Below are 18,997 nucleotides of genomic sequence, written 5' to 3'. Positions count from 1 at the left end.
ATAATAATAGTTAATGGAATTTGATTACGACTTTGGTGACCACATTGTAGGTGAAGACTTCGTGTTGAGCAATTGAGCCAACAAAAAGAAAAATTAATGGAAGTCGAAGAACGAGAGACTAACGTCATGACCTCATCATCTAAATCAATTCTTACGTTTCATACATCATAAGTGCCATCTAATGATAACATTATAATATTCTAACATCATGAGTACTGTCCTTAGAAAATATATACTAGCAAAAATGAAACATATAAGAAAGGCTAGTCTTTTCAATTAATTCGATTATATATGAAGTTTTGATAGTAACAATATTTTATGGGAAATGAAATGAAACGAAGGTATTCTTTGTTTGGCGAATTTAATTATCATGTCGAGAAGTGTGGAGCAATAAATAAGCAAGTAGAAGTTTGTTGGAGAAAATTTATAAATGCTGCAGCCAACAAGTGTTGTTTTTCATGCTGTATATAAAAATCAGGTGGTTTCCTTGATGGCCAAGAAGCCGTTGACATTAATGCGGTTTTAATAATTTGATCCCTCAATGTATATGTGTCACGGGTTGAGAATCAATTTTTAAGTTCACACGGTTTCAAAATTTATATATGCATTCATCCGATATTTCAAATCAATTTATTTATCACAGTTTACACTTTTATGAGATATTATTATTCTGATCTCTCTGATTTTATAGTTTTATCCTACAAAAAATACATTACAATGAAAAAAATATGTGAACATTTATATCCCAAGACCAACTCTAGTACACAGTCGATATAGGATTCATGACTCTTTCCTAAGATCGTGACATCTTCCTTCACTCCAATGGAGGCTTACCGTCATCGGTGGTACATCGTTAGTATCCTTAAGCTAGCTCTGATACCACTTGTTATGGGTTAAGACTCAATCTCTAGATCTATATAGCTTTAGGACCCAAGCATGCACTCATCCGATATTTTAGATCAATCTACTTATTACGGTTCACACCCTTGTGAGGTATTATCCGTTCTGACCATTCTAGCTTTATGATTTTATCTTACAAAATACACCTCACAAAAAGAAAAATATATGAACCTTTATATCTCAATACCAATTCTAATACACAATCGATGTGAAATTCATAACTTCTCTTTAAAATCATGACACATGTACTGGCTGTAGCTGTGACTATGACTATTTAATGAGCTTGATGATGTGCTCATCCATCTCCCTCCTTGTGTGTTTGTATTCAATTTTTTTCTAATATTTTATAATTAATTAGCAGATGCTTAATTATTATTGATTTGGTGCTCATGCTTGACCCTAAATTTATATGCATCAAGTGTGAAGTTCTATGTATCATATGTTGAAAATAAGTTGTATGATTCTTGTGTACATATGCATTTATTATTAGCAATGAAACTACTTTAGGTTATTTAATTACTCAAAAGTTTATCAATTTAAATTTAAATTTTAAGATTTTACTAGGTAGAAAGAATAAAATTGGATAAGGATGAAATTTTTTTTAATTTAATGATTAAATTTCATAATCAAAGAATCACTTTTATATTTTGTAAGTTAAACATTGATTCTATCATTTATCCTTTTTTTATTTTATTTATCTTTCTTACACATCAGACAAATCTTAAAAGTGATAAGACGATGTTTATATAATGAAATATAAAAGTATATCTCATGACCTAATGGTTATTATGCCTTTTAGAAAGGATTGTGTTCAACCAAAATTAATTATAAACCTCTTTTATCCTTGTTGGAGTCGGACATGTTAGTTTTTAAATAGAATTAAATTTTTATATATTATTCATAAAAGTTTAAAAATTTTACTGATGATATTAAAATATTTTCATATATCTCGTTATTATATAAATGAATTTATTAATTTTTAAAAATATATCTTAATAAAATATGTGTCAGCTCTTCAAAACTTATTTGATAAAATTTTTAAATTTCATCAAAGATTAGATGAGATAATTTTCCTTTCAGATGTTTAAAGAAAAAAAAAAGCAATGAAGTTGGACCTAAATATGTCATTTTATTTGCTGGTTTTGCCTGCAAAGGCTTTAGGTCATGAACCAAACTGGTCCAGTCCACTGAAAAAAACAAGAGCAAGCCCAGTAGTAGCGTCGGTGAATTTCAATCCGAGCGCTAGGAGGGCAAGTGCAAGGAAGAGTTTGGGTTAGCGTGGGAGAGAAGCCAGTGTGGAACGCGTAGCATGGGAAGTCCAATTGTTGACCAGATCTGCCTTGTTTACATACAGTCAAACCCTGACGTGTTTCCTTTCACTCGTCCTATGTCTTCTTCTCTTTCTTACCTTCCCCACTCTCCATTGCCCACGCGATCCACCCACCCATTCCCTGTCATTTTCCCGTAATTACGGGTCTATTACCTTGAACTTGCTTTTTTGACTCTATTAATGTCAGTTGTGCCATGTTTTGCCTCAAAGATTTAGAAAAATATTGAGCATTTTTTGTAAATTTAGGAATTAAAATATCACCAAATCTTAATAAATATATATAAGTGTTGTTGTTTAGAACCTAATCTAATTAAATCATTGAGTTGCAATTGAAAGTCAATTAAAGTAATTTACTCAAAAATTATTCATAAATTCAAAGTAGTTATAATCAATCAAAAAACTCAACAAAATAATGAAAAATTTTAATAAAAAAAGAACATAAACGATGTACATAGTTTGAGAACCTATATTTTTAATTCACCGGATACTAAAAATATCATTATAAAAATTTAATGTTACAATGATCAAACTCTTCTCAAAACTTTTTTTAAATTTGTTAAATCAATTTTATATATAAAAAATTACAACTTAAGGATAAAAAAATTATAAATTTTGAGATTTAAACCATGATTTTATTAAATATCATGATTTAAAGATAATTATATCATAAATTAAATTAAGTTTTGAATTTAAATATTTTTTCAATAAACTATTAAATCACTTGAAATTAGTAGTAAATGATATTTAATTATTATGAAAATATATGGAACTTTTTTAATTAAAGTTAATTGAATTTGGCTTAAAAATAATGAGTATTTATTATATTTTTTTTAACCACTTTGAAATGACTACTCACAAATGCATTAATAAATTATTTTACAAAAAATTATTATTTACAATTAAAATGTTAATCATATTACCATTAAATTATAAGTTTAATGATACTGAAATTGATTCTAAAATTAAAATTCTTAGTTGGAATCAAATCATAATTCAAAATAAAAATGTGCTAATTATATTCCACGTTCCAAATCAAAATGAAATAACAGAATTAAAAAAATATAAAGTCAAGTAGCGTGTAGAAGCAGCGCAGCGCGTAAACTCAAAACCCAAAGTGACTTTGTCAACTAAAGACAACGATTTCATTTCATGCGTGTATAAAAGAGCCTAAGAAACCGCAAAGTGTCAATCCCAAAGCCAAAAGCACAAAATTTACTGTCAACTCCCTCACTTTTTCTCCAAAAATTTCACTAAACTTCCCCCTCTCAAAACCGTTAATGACTACATACCGTAAAACCCGCCAGCTCGCAGCTGTTTTATTCTTCTTAATCGTCTTCACGTCTTCATCACTGTCTTCAGCTAGGCTTTTGAATTACTTTCAGTCACATGGCCTTGCAGTTACAGAGCCAACCTTGAACCTCGCTCTTCCCGTCGACGGCAGCAACAACAACGACGTTTTCGACAAATCAGAGCAAGATCCTAAGCCGCAAGTTCTGCCATGTGGCCATACGGTTCCCATCAAGAACTCCCTGGTGGGGATTCTGAGGTCTCCAACTCCAAGACTCACCGAAAAGTATGGACCCATGATCCTCAGTATGCTTCCCAAGGGACCCTTGCCACCGTCTGGACCTAGCAAAGGAACCAACGACGTCAAAAACTAGCCAGCTAAAGCAGCAGACCTCAGAGCTTTGGGTGTTCGAGCTGCCCCTTGCTCTCTTATATGAATTTGTTATTCATTTTTTCTTTCTTTTTGGTCGTCATATACTCATAGTTAATTATTACCTTCGATTTTTTTTTTTCTTTTCCTGTTTTTGGATAAGTTAGTCTTTATACTACTAAAAATAATAATGTATCTATTCAATGAATATAGTCTCAGAAATTAAGGAGTTTTGTATTTTATTGATTCTATCATTAAAAATAGATATGTAATCAATTTCTATACTCTCTTTTTTAAACATGTTGAAAATTCAATGAAGTGATCAGGCATCACATTATTTAGCAAAAAAAATAGTACTTGAGTGAGTTAAGAAAAATAATTAGTTTAAATAAGAATAATTCGATTAGTTTATACAATTATTTTTAAAATATAATATTAAATATATTTTAATTTAAATTTTAATATCTACAATTTACTTTTTAATCTATAGATAAAGTCCTTCTTTGTAAAAGAAAAAAAAAAAAAAACAGCTAACAAACTTTTTATTGTGATGATAATATATATATATATATATATGGTGATCTTGCAAAGTTATAACTTTTTCATGTTGTGAGATTTTTATATTCCAAAGTAAATGAACAATTTTCTTTTATAACTAACTAATAAAGAGAATTTTGTCATTAATGATAATTGAAGGAACCTAGGAGAAAATATTTTATCTTTAGATGAAGTCCTTCTTTGTAAAAAAAAAAAAAATCAACTAACAAACTTTTTATTGTGATGATATAATACATATATATATATGGTGATCTCTCAAAGTTATATTTTTTTTATGTTGTGAGATTTTTATATTCCAAATTAAATGAATAATTTTCTTTTATAACTAATTAATAAAGAGATTTTTGTTATTAATGATGATTGAAGGAACCAAGGAGAGAATATCTTATCTTTAGATGAAGTCTTTCTTTGTAAAAAAAAAACAACTAACAAGCTTTTTATTGTGATGATATAATATATATATATATATATGGTGATCTCTCAAAGTTATATTTTTTTTATGTTGTGAGATATTTTTATATTCCAAATTAAATGAACAAATTTCTTTTATAACTAATTAATGAAGAGAATTTCTGTCATTAATGATAATTGAAGGAAGCGAGGAAAGAATATCTTATCTTTAGATGAAGTCATTTGTAAAGAAAAAAAAAAAACAACTTGTGATGATATAATATATATACATATATATATATATATGGTGATCTCTCAGAGTTATATTTATTTTATGTTGTGAGATTTTTATATTCCAAATCAAATGAACAATTTTCTTTTATAACTAGTTAATAAAGAGAATTTTTGTCATTAATGATCATTGGAGGAACCGAGGAGAGAATAAATGGAAGAATTTGGGACAGATGGTCATTTAACTTGAATGGCTAAAAGTCTTATATGACCATTCCACCAAAAATGTCTTTCTTAACTCTCAAGTAAACTTAAGTCTAAAGCACAAGTCAAAAACCATTCAACTCAACCCTTGTTGTAAAGGTCATTGCCGTCCCAATAAGGGCTACCTCATCATCTTTCCACGAATCGTTATCATTCAATTTTTGTCAACAATAACAGTAAATCAGACTTTTTTTTTTCTTTTTATAATAAACTTGGATTATCATCCAAATCAACGCTTAGCCCAAGTTCAATTGACTCATATGGGTGATAAGTTGGGCCATCTCTTATTTGACAGAGCAGCGTTCTAAGATTTTCCACGGAATTCCAAGCCCGGAATTGTTCCTACAAGGGTGCTCTTTCTTCAGCCCAGCCCTTGACCCTATTCCGTTTTGAATGCGAAGTAATAGTTGTAAGAATAAGAAGAATAAACATTTTTTTCCTTTAGACTTGTAGTTGAGTTAGGTAAAAATACACAAAAGCGTCCCAACACAGAAAAGTTGGAGAACAACTAATGAAAGAAAAGTTCAGAACAAATTAAAGAGAGAAATAGTAAAAATTACAAAGATATTTTCACCAATGATTTATAGCTCCCATGTAAACTAAACTAATAGGCATATTAATTTCAAATATTTCTATATGGTTGATATAGCAAATTATCATCCTAATTTTTTTTTTGGGTTGACTATCAATTTATATCTTCATCTTTTAATTTGAGTGGTTTCCATCTTGAATGTAGGCACCCTGAAAATATGAGTCCATCCGTTAGAATATTCCTTGGAATTTTAAGATATTCTATTTGCTGAAGTCATTTATGATTTATATGTTGAAATTTATCTAATATATATGGAATGCTATAATAGGGTGCAAAACTGACAATAAATATTTAAGATTAAGTTGATTAATGATTATTGATCAACTTAAAAATTCAAATGGCATACTGACAATCAACTAAAATCTTAGGGCTGATATTTAATTGAATAATAAAAAAAAAAAAAATTTTTGTATTTTTTTTTATAAAAATTAAATTAATAAAATCAAATTAAAAATCATATTTACAATTAATAGAACTGTAATAAATATTAAATTAATTTTAAGTAATTTTTAAAAATATAAAACTATATTTTAATATAAAAAATTATATTTGTAATCAAGTTTACGTAGCCCATATCTTAAAGCCATTATCCAAACCCATAAAGGATAGTATTTTAATTGTCCAAACCCTATTTGTACTTGATTATAATATATTTTAATCCTTTAGAATTTTTTTTAAGTATTCTCTTATAATATATATGAAATTGTAAATAAATTTATTAATTTTATTTATAAATAATGTGTCTAGGAAAAAATTTAGAAAATGTTTAAGAAAAATTTTCTTTAAAATTTTTTATTTTTTAATTTTTGAGATATTCATAAATACTTTACTGTTTCATTTGAATCCGTCTCTAACTATAAAATATCTACTCTCATCCTAAACTTATAAAAGTGTATTACGTATATAAGATAATGACAATTATTCTATATATCAAATAACGGTGTATAAAAGAAATATTCATAATATAAAACTATTTTAATGCTTATAGTTCATTTTGTTTCTCACAAACATATGGAATATAGTTTTGTATTTTTTTTATAAAAAAGAACAAGAGTTTCGTGACCATTTTTAGCATACACGAGGAAATTGAAAATTAGGGGTAAAGATAAATACGTAATAATATATTTAATCGATCGAAATGGATAACAATTTATTAATTTGATTTGCTTTATTGGATTTCGATGTTAATTAATTAGAAAAATTGATATATATAATTAAATTAAATGATTATTTTTAAAATTGATAATCAAATAAATTAAAATAATTGACTTTATTAATATTACAGCATAATTTACATAATATTTTAAAATTATAAGTATAATATAATATATCATTTTTTTTGTATTATTTAATATAAAATGTCTATAATATATTAAATATAAAATAAATTTAACCTAATAATATAAATAATTAAAATCAAAATTAAATTTGATAAATTTAAATCGAATTTGATTACTATTTTGATTAATCATTTTAATTTAATCAATTAATTCGAATGAAATCAGTTAATTCGTATTTCAAATTCTAAAAACCGAACTGATGGAACGATCAAATGCTCCGTGATAAAAATTGAGTAATTGAGTAAGAGAAGAGAGTAGGGATAGATGAAGCGAAGGCGGAATAAGGAATGATGAGAACGCATGCACAAATTCATTGAAACAAAACAAAACACGTGTATAGATAACGAATGTTAAAGGGTCCCATTTATCTAATCAGTAATGAGACAGCGAGTCAATCAGACAAAAAAAATATGCTTATATCTCTCACCTGTCATGTTGAACAAAATGGATAAACTGAAATTAAAATTAAAAAAAAAAAATCATAAATTTGCTTGTCCCGTCGGTTTTCTCTTGCTTAGCTTACATAAAACCGATCAAGTTTCAACTTCTAACAGAGGTGATTCAGGTGAAGAAAGAAAAGGGCATGGGGAAGATGAAGAAGAAAAGTATTTTCAGTGTTTATATTGCAACAGTTCTTATTGTGTTGTTGACTGATGTCGGAACTGAAGGAAGAGAAGTGGCTGTCTTGGAAAAACATGAAAAACCCAGTTCAGGCTTTGGCTTTGGTTTCACCAAATCTTTCAATTCCATTTATGATACTTCAAAATATGGGATTTTTCAACTCAACAATGGCTTGGCTCTAACTCCTCAAATGGGGTAATGCTGAAAAAGCTTGAATTTTGATTTGTTACATTCACTGGTTGCTTACTGATTGTTTTATTTATTTAATTAGTTCACTTCTTTTTTTCTTCTTTCTTTTTCCGGATTTTAGGATTCTAATTTGTCCATTACGTGATTGTATAAAAATGAAGGAAAAAAAAACGAATTTTAACGGTAAAAAGATAAAAATAAATTGTTCAGTGAGAGGTAAAGATGGAGAAAAACTAGAAAGAGTGAAATTTTTGTTTTCAATTATTTTAAAGTGCATGTTTTTTGGGGGAGAAACAATTAAAATAAAAGAAAATGAAAAAAAGAGGAATAAAGTTGTCCTGATTGAGTTGGGTGAATGGAGACTAAACTCAGTTAAAAATTTGTAAGTGGAAGGAAATTGAATGGCTTCCTTCACATATTTCAGAAGTCAAGGCATTATTGAGAGTTTATCAACTAGATATAATTTTTTTGTTCCCTGTTTCGACTAGAAAATTGAAATATGAAAATTTTTGAATTGCTGAAGTGGGTAATATGGGGAAGGCAGTGTTTAGGGTGTTAGGGTGATGGGTTTTGCTTGAAATCAAAGGCTTTGATGTTACTTTATCAAGTGACACTGCTAATGGAGGAATGAATCAGAATTTTTTTCTTTTTATTTTTTGAAAAGAAATAGTAGAATTGATTTATGTGAAAAATAAATATGATTTCTTTTAATGCATGTTTGAACATGATTTGCAGATGGAATAGCTGGAATTTCTTTGCCTGTAATATCACTGAAGATCTTATCAGGGAAACAGGTATTGCTTCTTTACCCATTTTTAATTGATCTCATGGTTCATTTGCCATTACCCTATGCTTGGTATTGATCTATTCCGCCAAGACAATTCATAAATAAACGTAAACTACCCACATTCTTTTCCAATTAATCTCATGGTTCATTTACCATTTTGCTTTTCTGGTTAGTAGTATATTATGGTGAGACAAAGTCGTTAACCAACAAACATGACCCACATTTCTTGCACACTATTAACAATCCAATCAATAAAGAAAATATATACATAAATGGGTTGCCACGTACTGTGAATTCATGACAATGGCCTGCAACAAACAACTAGTCATTGTTGCAAGCTACACAACGGAGCTGTACACTTCATTCTGGTCATTATGTCTCAGTTACTGTTTTTTTTTTTTTTTTTTTTTTCATTATCAATTGGCTTGTGAAGTGAAATAACATTATGTTACTATTTCAGTTTCCATTTAAAATTTTTTTCTTCTTTCTTGATTAAATTTCATTTGAAATGCTAACTTTGGTTTTACCATTGACAGCGGATGCACTTATCTCAACAGGCTTGGCTGATTTAGGCTATGTGTATGTTAATATAGGTATTCTTCTGTCATATTTAAGTATTTACTTAATTACTTTAGTAATTTCATTTTGTCCTATTTGAGCCTTAATTTAATTTGATTGGATGCAGATGATTGCTGGTCTGCTACCAGTAGAAATTCAGAGGTGAGTTAAATGTTCTTGCTTTTAAAGAAACCATGACTCTTACTATCTGCATTCCATGAACCTTGACCTATCGTAATTGTCATTTCTAGTTTAATATAGTGAATAACCATTTGCATTTCTTAGTATACTAACCTACATAAAACTTGTCTGTGTTTCTAGCTTGAGGTTTATTATTTAGTTATTGTCTGTGGCTTGAACGTGCAAATGTAGTCTTGACACAAGATACAAACATTTTGGATTTAATGAAATGATTCATCTGGTTGAAGTTCTTATGTGATCACCTAAGTTAACATTTTTGTGGCTTTGTTTCACTATGCAGGGTCAATTGGTCCCTGATCCAAATGCTTTTCCATCAGGAATCAAAGCTCTTGCTGATTATGTACATAGGAAAGGCCTCAAGCTTGGTATTTATTCTGATGCTGGGTAGGATGGACTTCTAATACCTGCGCAGAATCACTGAAGTTAGATTCACAGTGAAACAATTATTTAGTTTTGCATCAAATCTGTTAATTTTGGCTTTTCCTGACTATCCCAATTGCATGTTGTAGGGCATTTACATGTCAAGTTCGACCTGGATCGCTTTTCCATGAAATTGATGATTCACAGCTGTTTGCCTCTTGGGTTAGTTTTTGCTATATGATGCCTAACTTGGTTAGAAGTCTAATCAAATATTTGAGAGTATTTGGATTCCCATTGAAACCTTGTTGTGCTTGCATATGAAGATACAAATCCATCAGTCTGGAGAACAAAGTCACCCCAATACAAATAGTAAAGTCATTGCACTTTTTTTAGAAATCAATAAAGATAATTCAAATGTTAACTAAACATTGAAAGTTTGATACTAAGAGGCTCCTATAATTGAAAGTACTGTAAAATGGACTCTGAAAACAATGAGTTATTCTTTGCAATGCCCGTCTTTCTGATTAAATCATTGGATCATTGGTCTGAAATTTCATTGAAGAATGAGGATGTGTGAATGATCTAAAATGTCTATTTAATGCTTTTATATTTTGTTAACAGGGTGTAGATTATTTGAAGTATGATAACTGTTTCAACTTGGGTATTGACCCAAAGAAAAGGTTACATCTTCTCTTCATTTCATTTAATCTAAGAATCATTATTGCTTTGCTTCAATTCACTAGATTTGGTACCATAATTTCAGATATCCTCCAATGCGTGATGCTCTAAATGCAACTGGGAGAACAATATTCTATTCTCTTTGTGAATGGTAATTAAATTTCATGATATATTTGCATTATTTTCCTGCACAATTTGCCACAACCTTGGGATCAACCATGGCTTCATCGACAGGGGTGTTGAAGACCCTGCCTTATGGGCTCGTGGGGTTGGAAATAGCTGGCGTACAACAGATGACATTAATGACACATGGGCAAGGTTAGAATTCTTGACTGAAGTAAACAGACTGAGTCGTGCAATGAATTAATTTTTCTTGCATCATTGTTCAACATGCCAAAATTACCCAAAACTGTTTAGATAAATCCTTAGATGGCTCTTTTAATTGCTCCAGAAGTTTGTTTGAACATGATTCATTTGTTATAACACTCACTGCAGGGAAGTGACAACTCAATACCTTTTATAAGATGCCCACTAATCTTTTTCTAGGGTATTTGGAGGGAGGGGGGGAGGGAGAGGGTTGGGTTTGCGTTGACTGGTGATATGTCTGCTGACCTTCAACTTGCAACGTAATATTTGAAAAGAGATTCACTTTTATTTGCTGAAGTATGACTGCGGAACACATCTGGTAGTTGCTATTCACCTATCTTTTTAACTGCCAACTAGTATCACCTTCACTATGAGAGTCAAGACTATAGAAACTAATGAATCTGAAGAAAATTGTTTCTTGGTCCACAAAAGTTTTGCCAACTAGGATCATTTACAGAGGGTAATGAGAAACACGGAAGCAATAAGAGCATTTCATTTGGAAATAGATGAAGTCTGAGTTCTAAGCTTTCTTATACATTCTAGCAACATAAGTTTGATAGGAGCAACTTCTTTGTACATTCTGGCATTATGTGTTTGATATGAAATCCAATCTTTTTGAGTTGGGTTGTGAACAGGAATTAAAGAGTATGCAGATGTGATAAACTTAAAACTTGCCCCCTCCCTCCCCAGTTATTAGCCCTTGGGAAAGTACAAGGCAATAAACTGGTTTGTAGTACCTTGTAATAAGTCTAGTGTATGATACACGAGTTTTACTGTCTAATTCATAGAGAAAAGGAAAAAGTTCTGCTCATACTTGATTTTCTTCTATTAATTGATGTATTTTCTTTTCCCTCTTGTTGGTTAGCATGACTACGATAGCTGATCTAAATAACAAGTGGGCTTCCTATGCTGGACCTGGTGGATGGAATGGTAAAAATGTCTTTCTTTTTTTTTCACATTAAGTTGTAAAAATTCTTGTGTGAAGCTGAAGCTATTGAACTCCCCATGTAATCATTTTTGGGCAGATCCTGATATGCTGGAAGTTGGCAATGGAGGCATGACTTATCCAGAATACCGTGCTCATTTTAGCATTTGGGCTTTGATGAAGGTCTTTTTCCTTTTCTCATTTCTTTCTTCCTTATCTTATCTTTGAATATCATAGGCAAGTTTATGTATTCTACTAAGTTTTACTTATTATTTTTAAATTATCAATATTACTTTGATAGAGGTACGCTGTAGATTAAGTTGAATGGCTGGCAATCTCATGTAGCCATCCCAAATATTCTGATTTTTAATTTTTTGTTAACGTTAACATAATTGATGCTGAGAATTGAGAAAAGAATGTTACGTGGCTGGTTTGTGTGAACTACTTTTTCCATGAGCTTGCTTTTCCATGTTCAGACATCCATATTTTAACTGCCAGGCCTGGATTTTGATTTAGTGCTTATCTGACAAGATACAATGGTACATCTGTATTTATTTGTTGTGTCCTGTAAGTAAACTTTTATACTTCACCTTGGAGAACTTTGCTTCAGTTTCGTGTTGCATGATTGATAGCATAGACCACATCTGCTACATATGGCATTATGAATCCTTTGGTTGGCTGAAAATTTTATCCTTGATGTGTGCAGGCCCCTCTTTTGGTGGGTTGTGATGTAAGAAACATGACTGCTGAAACTTTTGAGATTCTAAGCAATATGGAGGTTATTGCTGTAAACCAAGGTGAAATTCTCTAATTTTTTGCTCCTCTTCCCCTGTCCCCATCCCACCCGGCCTTTCTTGTGTTTCTTGTATAACAAAGACAATGCTGTCTGTTATTCTTTATTAGTCCATGGATATCAATTCATATACTAGGGCAGCTGAGTAGGTAGGATGTTATTTCTTTTCACAGATTCATTAGGGGTTCAGGGAAGGAGAGTTCAAGTTGCTGGAGAAGAGAACTGCCTTCAGGTGATCTTACAGCTTGTTTAAGTACATAAATATGATAACTTCTGTGAATCTTTTCTATGAAAAAGGTAACATATTGGAATTATAGAGAACGATGGCCTCTATGACCACCCTCAAATGTGGCTTTAGATAATCATAAACTGAACTAACAATTTGTGACTGGGTCTCATGATGGTGTTATGTATGCCTTTCTTTTGCTGGCTATGGAGATGCAATCAAAAAATAAATATAAAAGAAAAGACTCAATTGCAAGGTACTGAGCTGCTAAAAGTTGTTTTAGCTGTGACGGTGTGAGTATGAGAACTATCCTTGCAGACAACAATATCTCACATTGGTTATGCCGGAGCTGTCAATCATATAGTGTATCACATTGTTTGGATTTTCAAACAAGGTGAACATTATACTATAAAGTATAAACTATCTTTTTAATTTGATTTTGTGATTTCGTTTTGCAGGTTTGGGCAGGTCCTTTGTCTGGAAATCGCTTGGTAGTTGCTTTCTGGAATCGGTGTTCAATAGCTGCAACTATTACAGCAAATTGGGAGGCCCTTGGTCTTGAATCTAGCACCAGTGTCGCAATAAGAGATTTGTGGCAGGTGAAGAAACTAACTTACATTGGATTTTCAGGTGGTGTTTAGATTGGTAGTATTGAAAGCCTGGCTTAAATCTTTTGTGAAGGTCTTAGATGTAGATTTTGCCAAAAAGTTATGGGTCCTAATAGAATTGGTTATATAACAACTTGCCCACTCCCTCCCAGGACAAATAGGGACATCTTTTTCCTTTTAAGGCCTGTTGTTTTCTTTTAATGAATTCCTTTCTTTTTCAGAAAATAATCATACCTAAGCTGAGTTTGGCATTGTGGTTGGGTTTCAAGCTGTGGTTTGGACCATGTAGCGAATCAATTTCAACAGAAGTAGTTTTTTACCATGGATTTGAAACCATAATTCTTTTACCATGATTTCTCAAATTGCAAATTTATGACCTCACCATGATTCTAAATTAAGCTCTAATAAATGACAGTTGGCAACAGCACAATGTAGCATCCTGTATCGTCCCAGGATATCTGTGCTGCTTAGGTAGTACCAGAGTGCACAGGGGAGGGAGAGGGGCATGATGATATTAAATTGTTCAAATTTTAATTGAAAACCATTCAAATCTATCAATCATTCATCCATTACAACTGGTAGAAAATTTTAGTCAAATAAATGATGATTCAGTTCTGTTTGTTTTATTATGCTTTGCTTGATTTAAATTCTTCACTTTCTATCATCCTGCTTACTTAACTTTATTGCTTGCAGCACATAGATCTTGAGGAAAATGCCGTGGCATCATTTGGTGCTAAAGTTGATTCTCATGACTGTCACATGTACATTTTCACTCCCATTGCAGCAGCTCACTCTGAAATTTAGGTTGATCATACAGGCAGACATCCAGAGTTTTGCCTTTGTTACTAAGAAAACAGTAACTGCTTCTTGAAAGTGTTTTAAATGGTGTCTATGAGAAGTGGTTGGTACATCTGAACTCTTTCCAAGTGATGCCTTAAAATACTTTCTGGAAAAACGAATAAATTCAAGTGAGATGTGGGATGGCATAAAAAAACACTGTTGCTCTGAATGCAGATATACTTTTGTGGGGTGCTTGATGTGTTACTACCATTTTTTGACAATGGAAACAGAAACTTCGCTGAATTACTGCGAATATAAAGTATATCATAACTAGGTCCATGAAAATTGATTGGAACATAAACTTTTTCGACATAAAAAGTTGGTTAGGGCAAAGAAAAAAACTAGATTTATTTAAATTGTAAAATGCAACTGTTACAGGTTGGTCATTCAAAAGTGATTAATTTTATTTTTCTGACGATTTGTTTTAGTGTCATGGCGAAAGTAAGTAACAAATTCATGCTGCTTATTTCTTGTAAGTAGTCCACCAATCAAGTTGGCGGATACTTTCAGTTACTTTTAGCATTTCTCCGCAAAAGTTGTCCTGAATGGCGTTTAAGTGTTTGAGGGATGGTAACTACGGCTGATTTCGATGCCTTCTACAAATCTATAGTTGGTTCCCTGGAAAGCCGCAAAACCTGCGTGAAATGAACATGTACATCCAGGCTTGGGAGAATTAAGTATGAATGGGAACACATAGCCATGCATGTTTGATCATACATGTGATCCCTAAGCATTTGTACATGCATGGCAGTTCATTATGAATGGGCATGTGTTGTAAATGTACTTTGTGACTGTCGTCACTTGAGAGTTCTGTTCTGTGCCAGCCCTAGCTGGGCTCCAAGTCCCCATTAAGTAGCCATTGACACACCGAAGCACATCTTTGTACAGTATCAGGCATCCAGCCAAACTGCTATTCAAACATTGTATATTGTAGATGAATAAAGAAAGAGTAATTAACGGTTGATAAAAATCACCCTAAAAGATTGTGAAAGACAAACAAAGTCTGCCATCATTGGCTATATCCCTCTAGTTTATGGGCAGGAGAGGAAAAGAGGAAAGCAAAACTGTGTCTACGACATATGGTAACGCAGGCAGCGCAATCTCATGGTAGCATGCAAACTTTGGGTATGTTGATTCTTCCTTCAGTTGATCTGCAGCCTCTCTGAAAATCGTTCACATGAATAATAGAGGGAAGTCATTATTATCACAGTTCGACAGGTTTTACAATAGCCCTGCAGTGCACGGTCAGCAATGGGAAAATGATAATTAGAGAGTGCCTCAAATTTTCTCAGAAATCTTCATTGAATATACCATGCTTTACCTTTCTTCATTAAACTCGCAAAGTTCCTTTTGCTTCTGCTTTTCAATTGTAGGCACGCATAACCTGGAGTCTGTCAGCTCAGGTGGTGGTGAATGCGTTACTATTGGGGATGGACACTCATAAATAACATATTTAATAGCTGGTCAGGATTGACAGGGATTCTCAATCTTTGAACTTCACTGGCCTAACTAGATCGATCGGTTGTCATGCTCCTTTTAATGACTGGAAGAAGCGGTAATTCTTCTTGTGAAAGACAGCAACCATTTCCATGTTGGGCAAGGAGTTAACTTCATTGAAATTAAATCATTGAATTAAAAGAAAGAATCAATTTTGAGTAATTGTACCAACTATTTCCTAAAAGCAGGACTATTATTTCCTAAAGACCAGGACACTGAGCCGAGACATAAATTAAATTTTGGATCACTCTTCAACATTCTCCTTGATTCAAAATCACAAGACGTAACTTGAAATAGAAAAATTTCTCTTAAAAGTGCTTTGGTTAGAAGATTTGCTAGCTGCTCATCTGTTCCATAATGCTCCATTTTGATAATGCCATTTGTAGCTAAGTCATGAATAAAATGAAAGCAAATGTTGATATGCTTTGTTCTCTCATGAAATGCCAAATTCTTTGTCACAGCAATGGTTGACTTGTTACCAAAAAAATTTAGTTGCTTTATCTTGAACCTAAAAAAGATTTTCAAGAAGTCTTCTAATCCAAATTGCTTGACAAGTTGTTGAAGTTGCTACTACATACTGAAGATGACAAAGCTACTGTACCTTGTTTCTTTCAACTCCAGGTGATGCCACCTAATACAAGAGTGAAAGCACTTGCCCAAGTACACTTTTTATGATCCAATGAACTTGTCAAATCATTATCTATGAACCCATATAACTTGAAGTTTGTAATTTGCCAATACCAAATCCCAAAATCACTAGTTCCAGCAATATAGCATAAGACTTTTTTGTTGCTCCAAGATGATGTTTTGTGGGACTTTGCATAAACCTAGAGATTACACCAACAAAAAATGCAATATCTGGTCTAGTATGGGTTAGAAAAATGAAACCTCCTACTAAGCTTTTAAAAGTCTTTGCATCAGCCTTTTCTGAACTATCTTCAAGTTGTAATTTCTCATTTACGTTCATAAGTGGTAGTTGGATTGCAATTGAGCAAATCTTTTGAGTAGTTCCATTGCATACTTACTTTGTGAAATGAAAATTCCATCCATACCTTGCTTTACCTCGAGCCCCAAAAAATAATGCAACAAACTCATGTCTTCCATCTCAAATTCCTTTATCATATTAGATTTAAATTCAGTAACAAGATATTCACATAAGCCTATATAAATAATATAATCAACATAATGGCAAACAATTATAAGATCATCTCTTCCTTGCTTCTTCACATACAAAGTAAGCTCATTCTCACTCCTTGTGAAGCCATTGTGACAAAAATAGCTATCAATCTTACTATACCATGCCCATAGTGTTCGTTTCAGCCCATAAAGCGCCTTCTTAAGCTTGTACACTTTTATCTCATTACCTTTGATCATGAACCCTACAAGTTGATTAACATACATCTCTTCTTTCAAGTTTTCATTTAAAAATGCAAACTTGACATCAAATTGATAAACAAGCCAATGAAGTTGTACAACCAAGGCTAAAATAATTCTCATAGTTTCAAATCGAACAACTGGAGAAAAAAGTTTTTTTGAAATCAATACTTTGTTACTGCGAGCTTCCTTTCACCACCAACTAGGCTTTTTGCCTTTGTATGGTTTTATCAGTACGGTACTTTGTTTTGAACACCCATTTGAGGCCAATTGCATTTTTAACTATAGATCTACCATATCTTATGTTTCATTTTTTTGGATTGCCATCATCTCTTCTTACATTGCATTTTGCCATTCTTATTGGTTTGCTACTTCTTCGAAAGTTGTAGGATCTGAAATAAAGATAGCAAATTGATAAGTTTTATAAATATCCTTTAAAGGACTGAACTTTCTTAGAGGTGTTTCATTTGAAAATTCTTTCAAAAAGGTGAACTGCTATGTTGTGAAGTTAGAGGTGAAGTGTATGATGTAGAAGCCGATGAATAAGAACCGATTGGAAAGTTCGTAAGTGTTGATTCAATGCCTTCATTTGCTGCATTATTACTTGGATTGTTACTTTCACTTAAAGTTAGAATTTAAGTTATCTTGTTTGTGACATTCCATTCCCAACTTATATTTTAATCAAAGACAATATTTCTACTAATAATCACCTTGCCACTAAGAGGATTATATAGACGATATACTTTGGATTGAATGCAATATCCCACAAAAATGCATTTTTAAAATTTTTTTCTCAAGTTTCTGATGAACCTGAGAATCAACCAAAATATATGCAATACAACAAAAAACCCTCAAGTGGTTTACCGTTGGCTCTGTACCTCTCTAAGCTTCATAAGGTGTTTGATTGAGGACTGTTTTTGTAAGAAAAGAATTCAGCAAGTAAATAGTAGTTGCCACAACTTCAGCGCAAAAATGATTCGATAGTCCTCTCGCTTGCAACAAGCTCCCAGCCATTTCCACATTGGTACGATTCTTTCTTTTATCTACATCATTTTGCTCTAAAATGTATAATGCAATCAAATTCTTGAAAATATCATTTCTTTACAAAAAAAAGTTAAACTCATTAGATAAAAATTTTACTCCTCAATCAGTGCGAAGAGTCTTTATAAAAGCTCCATTTGCTTCTCCACAAGAGCCTTGAATTTTTTGAAACTTTTAAAAGTCTCTAACTTATTGGTTAGAAAATAAACTTAACTCATTCGACTACAATCATCAGAGCAAAAAATACTTACTCCCATTAAGTGATATAGTTCTCATAAGCCCACATAGATTGGCATATATCAATTTAAGGCATTTAGAAGCTCTCCATGATTGTCCACTTGGAAACAACTTTCTTGCTTATTTCTCATAAATACATCATTCACATAAATCAAAAGATCTAATTTGAGGTAATCTAAGAACCATACATTTTTTGCTTAGTAACTACAAGCCTTTGATATTGAGATGTCTATATCACAGCTATCACAATTTTGATTCATCCTTCCTGCTAACAATAAGAGCTTGCTTTTCTACATTAGAAATTTTAAGTAAAACATATTGTTTTCTATCATATGCACATTCATCATAAGTTGCCCAAATTTATCTTTAATCACACATACTTCATTTTCAAACACAATTACATAGCCACCAACCATTAGTTGTCCAACATTCAA

At 31.7% G+C, this 18,997-nt stretch overlaps 2 protein-coding genes across 3 annotated transcripts; both read left to right on the top strand.

Annotated features, from left to right (window-relative positions):
• Positions 1–3,399: 3,399 nt before the first annotated feature.
• On the top strand, positions 3,400–4,129 carry LOC149515039 (uncharacterized). The gene has a single exon (XM_089743513.1). It carries the CDS (start codon positions 3,508–3,510, stop codon positions 3,889–3,891), a length of 384 nt encoding a protein of 127 aa, XP_089599639.1. The 5' UTR covers positions 3,400–3,507; the 3' UTR covers positions 3,892–4,129.
• Positions 4,130–7,659: 3,530 nt separating this feature from the next.
• Positions 7,660–14,657, top strand: LOC111293625 (alpha-galactosidase 3-like). Of its 2 annotated transcripts, XM_022886449.2 has the most exons (15): positions 7,660–8,078; positions 8,808–8,866; positions 9,396–9,452; positions 9,545–9,579; positions 9,899–10,002; positions 10,128–10,200; positions 10,600–10,658; positions 10,742–10,807; positions 10,891–10,974; positions 11,888–11,952; positions 12,048–12,130; positions 12,654–12,744; positions 12,914–12,972; positions 13,425–13,565; positions 14,268–14,657. In XM_022886449.2, exons 1-15 carry the CDS (start codon positions 7,846–7,848, stop codon positions 14,376–14,378), a joined length of 1,320 nt encoding a protein of 439 aa, XP_022742184.2. In that variant the 5' UTR covers positions 7,660–7,845; the 3' UTR covers positions 14,379–14,657. The 2 variants fall into 2 exon arrangements, with proteins under 2 accessions (XP_022742184.2, XP_022742185.2); XM_022886450.2 differs by lacking the exon at positions 12,914–12,972 and having other exon boundaries at positions 7,714–8,078.
• The last annotated feature ends 4,340 nt before the right edge of the window (positions 14,658–18,997 follow it).

The sequence above is a fragment of the Durio zibethinus genome, chromosome 14 (assembly GCF_047325235.1).
Source record: "Durio zibethinus cultivar Kanyao isolate XHJ-2024 chromosome 14, ASM4732523v1, whole genome shotgun sequence".
Lineage (NCBI taxonomy): Eukaryota > Viridiplantae > Streptophyta > Magnoliopsida > Malvales > Malvaceae > Durio > Durio zibethinus.
The sequence above is the reverse complement of the archived record's forward strand: the minus strand, read 5'-3'. Positions and strand labels throughout refer to the sequence as shown.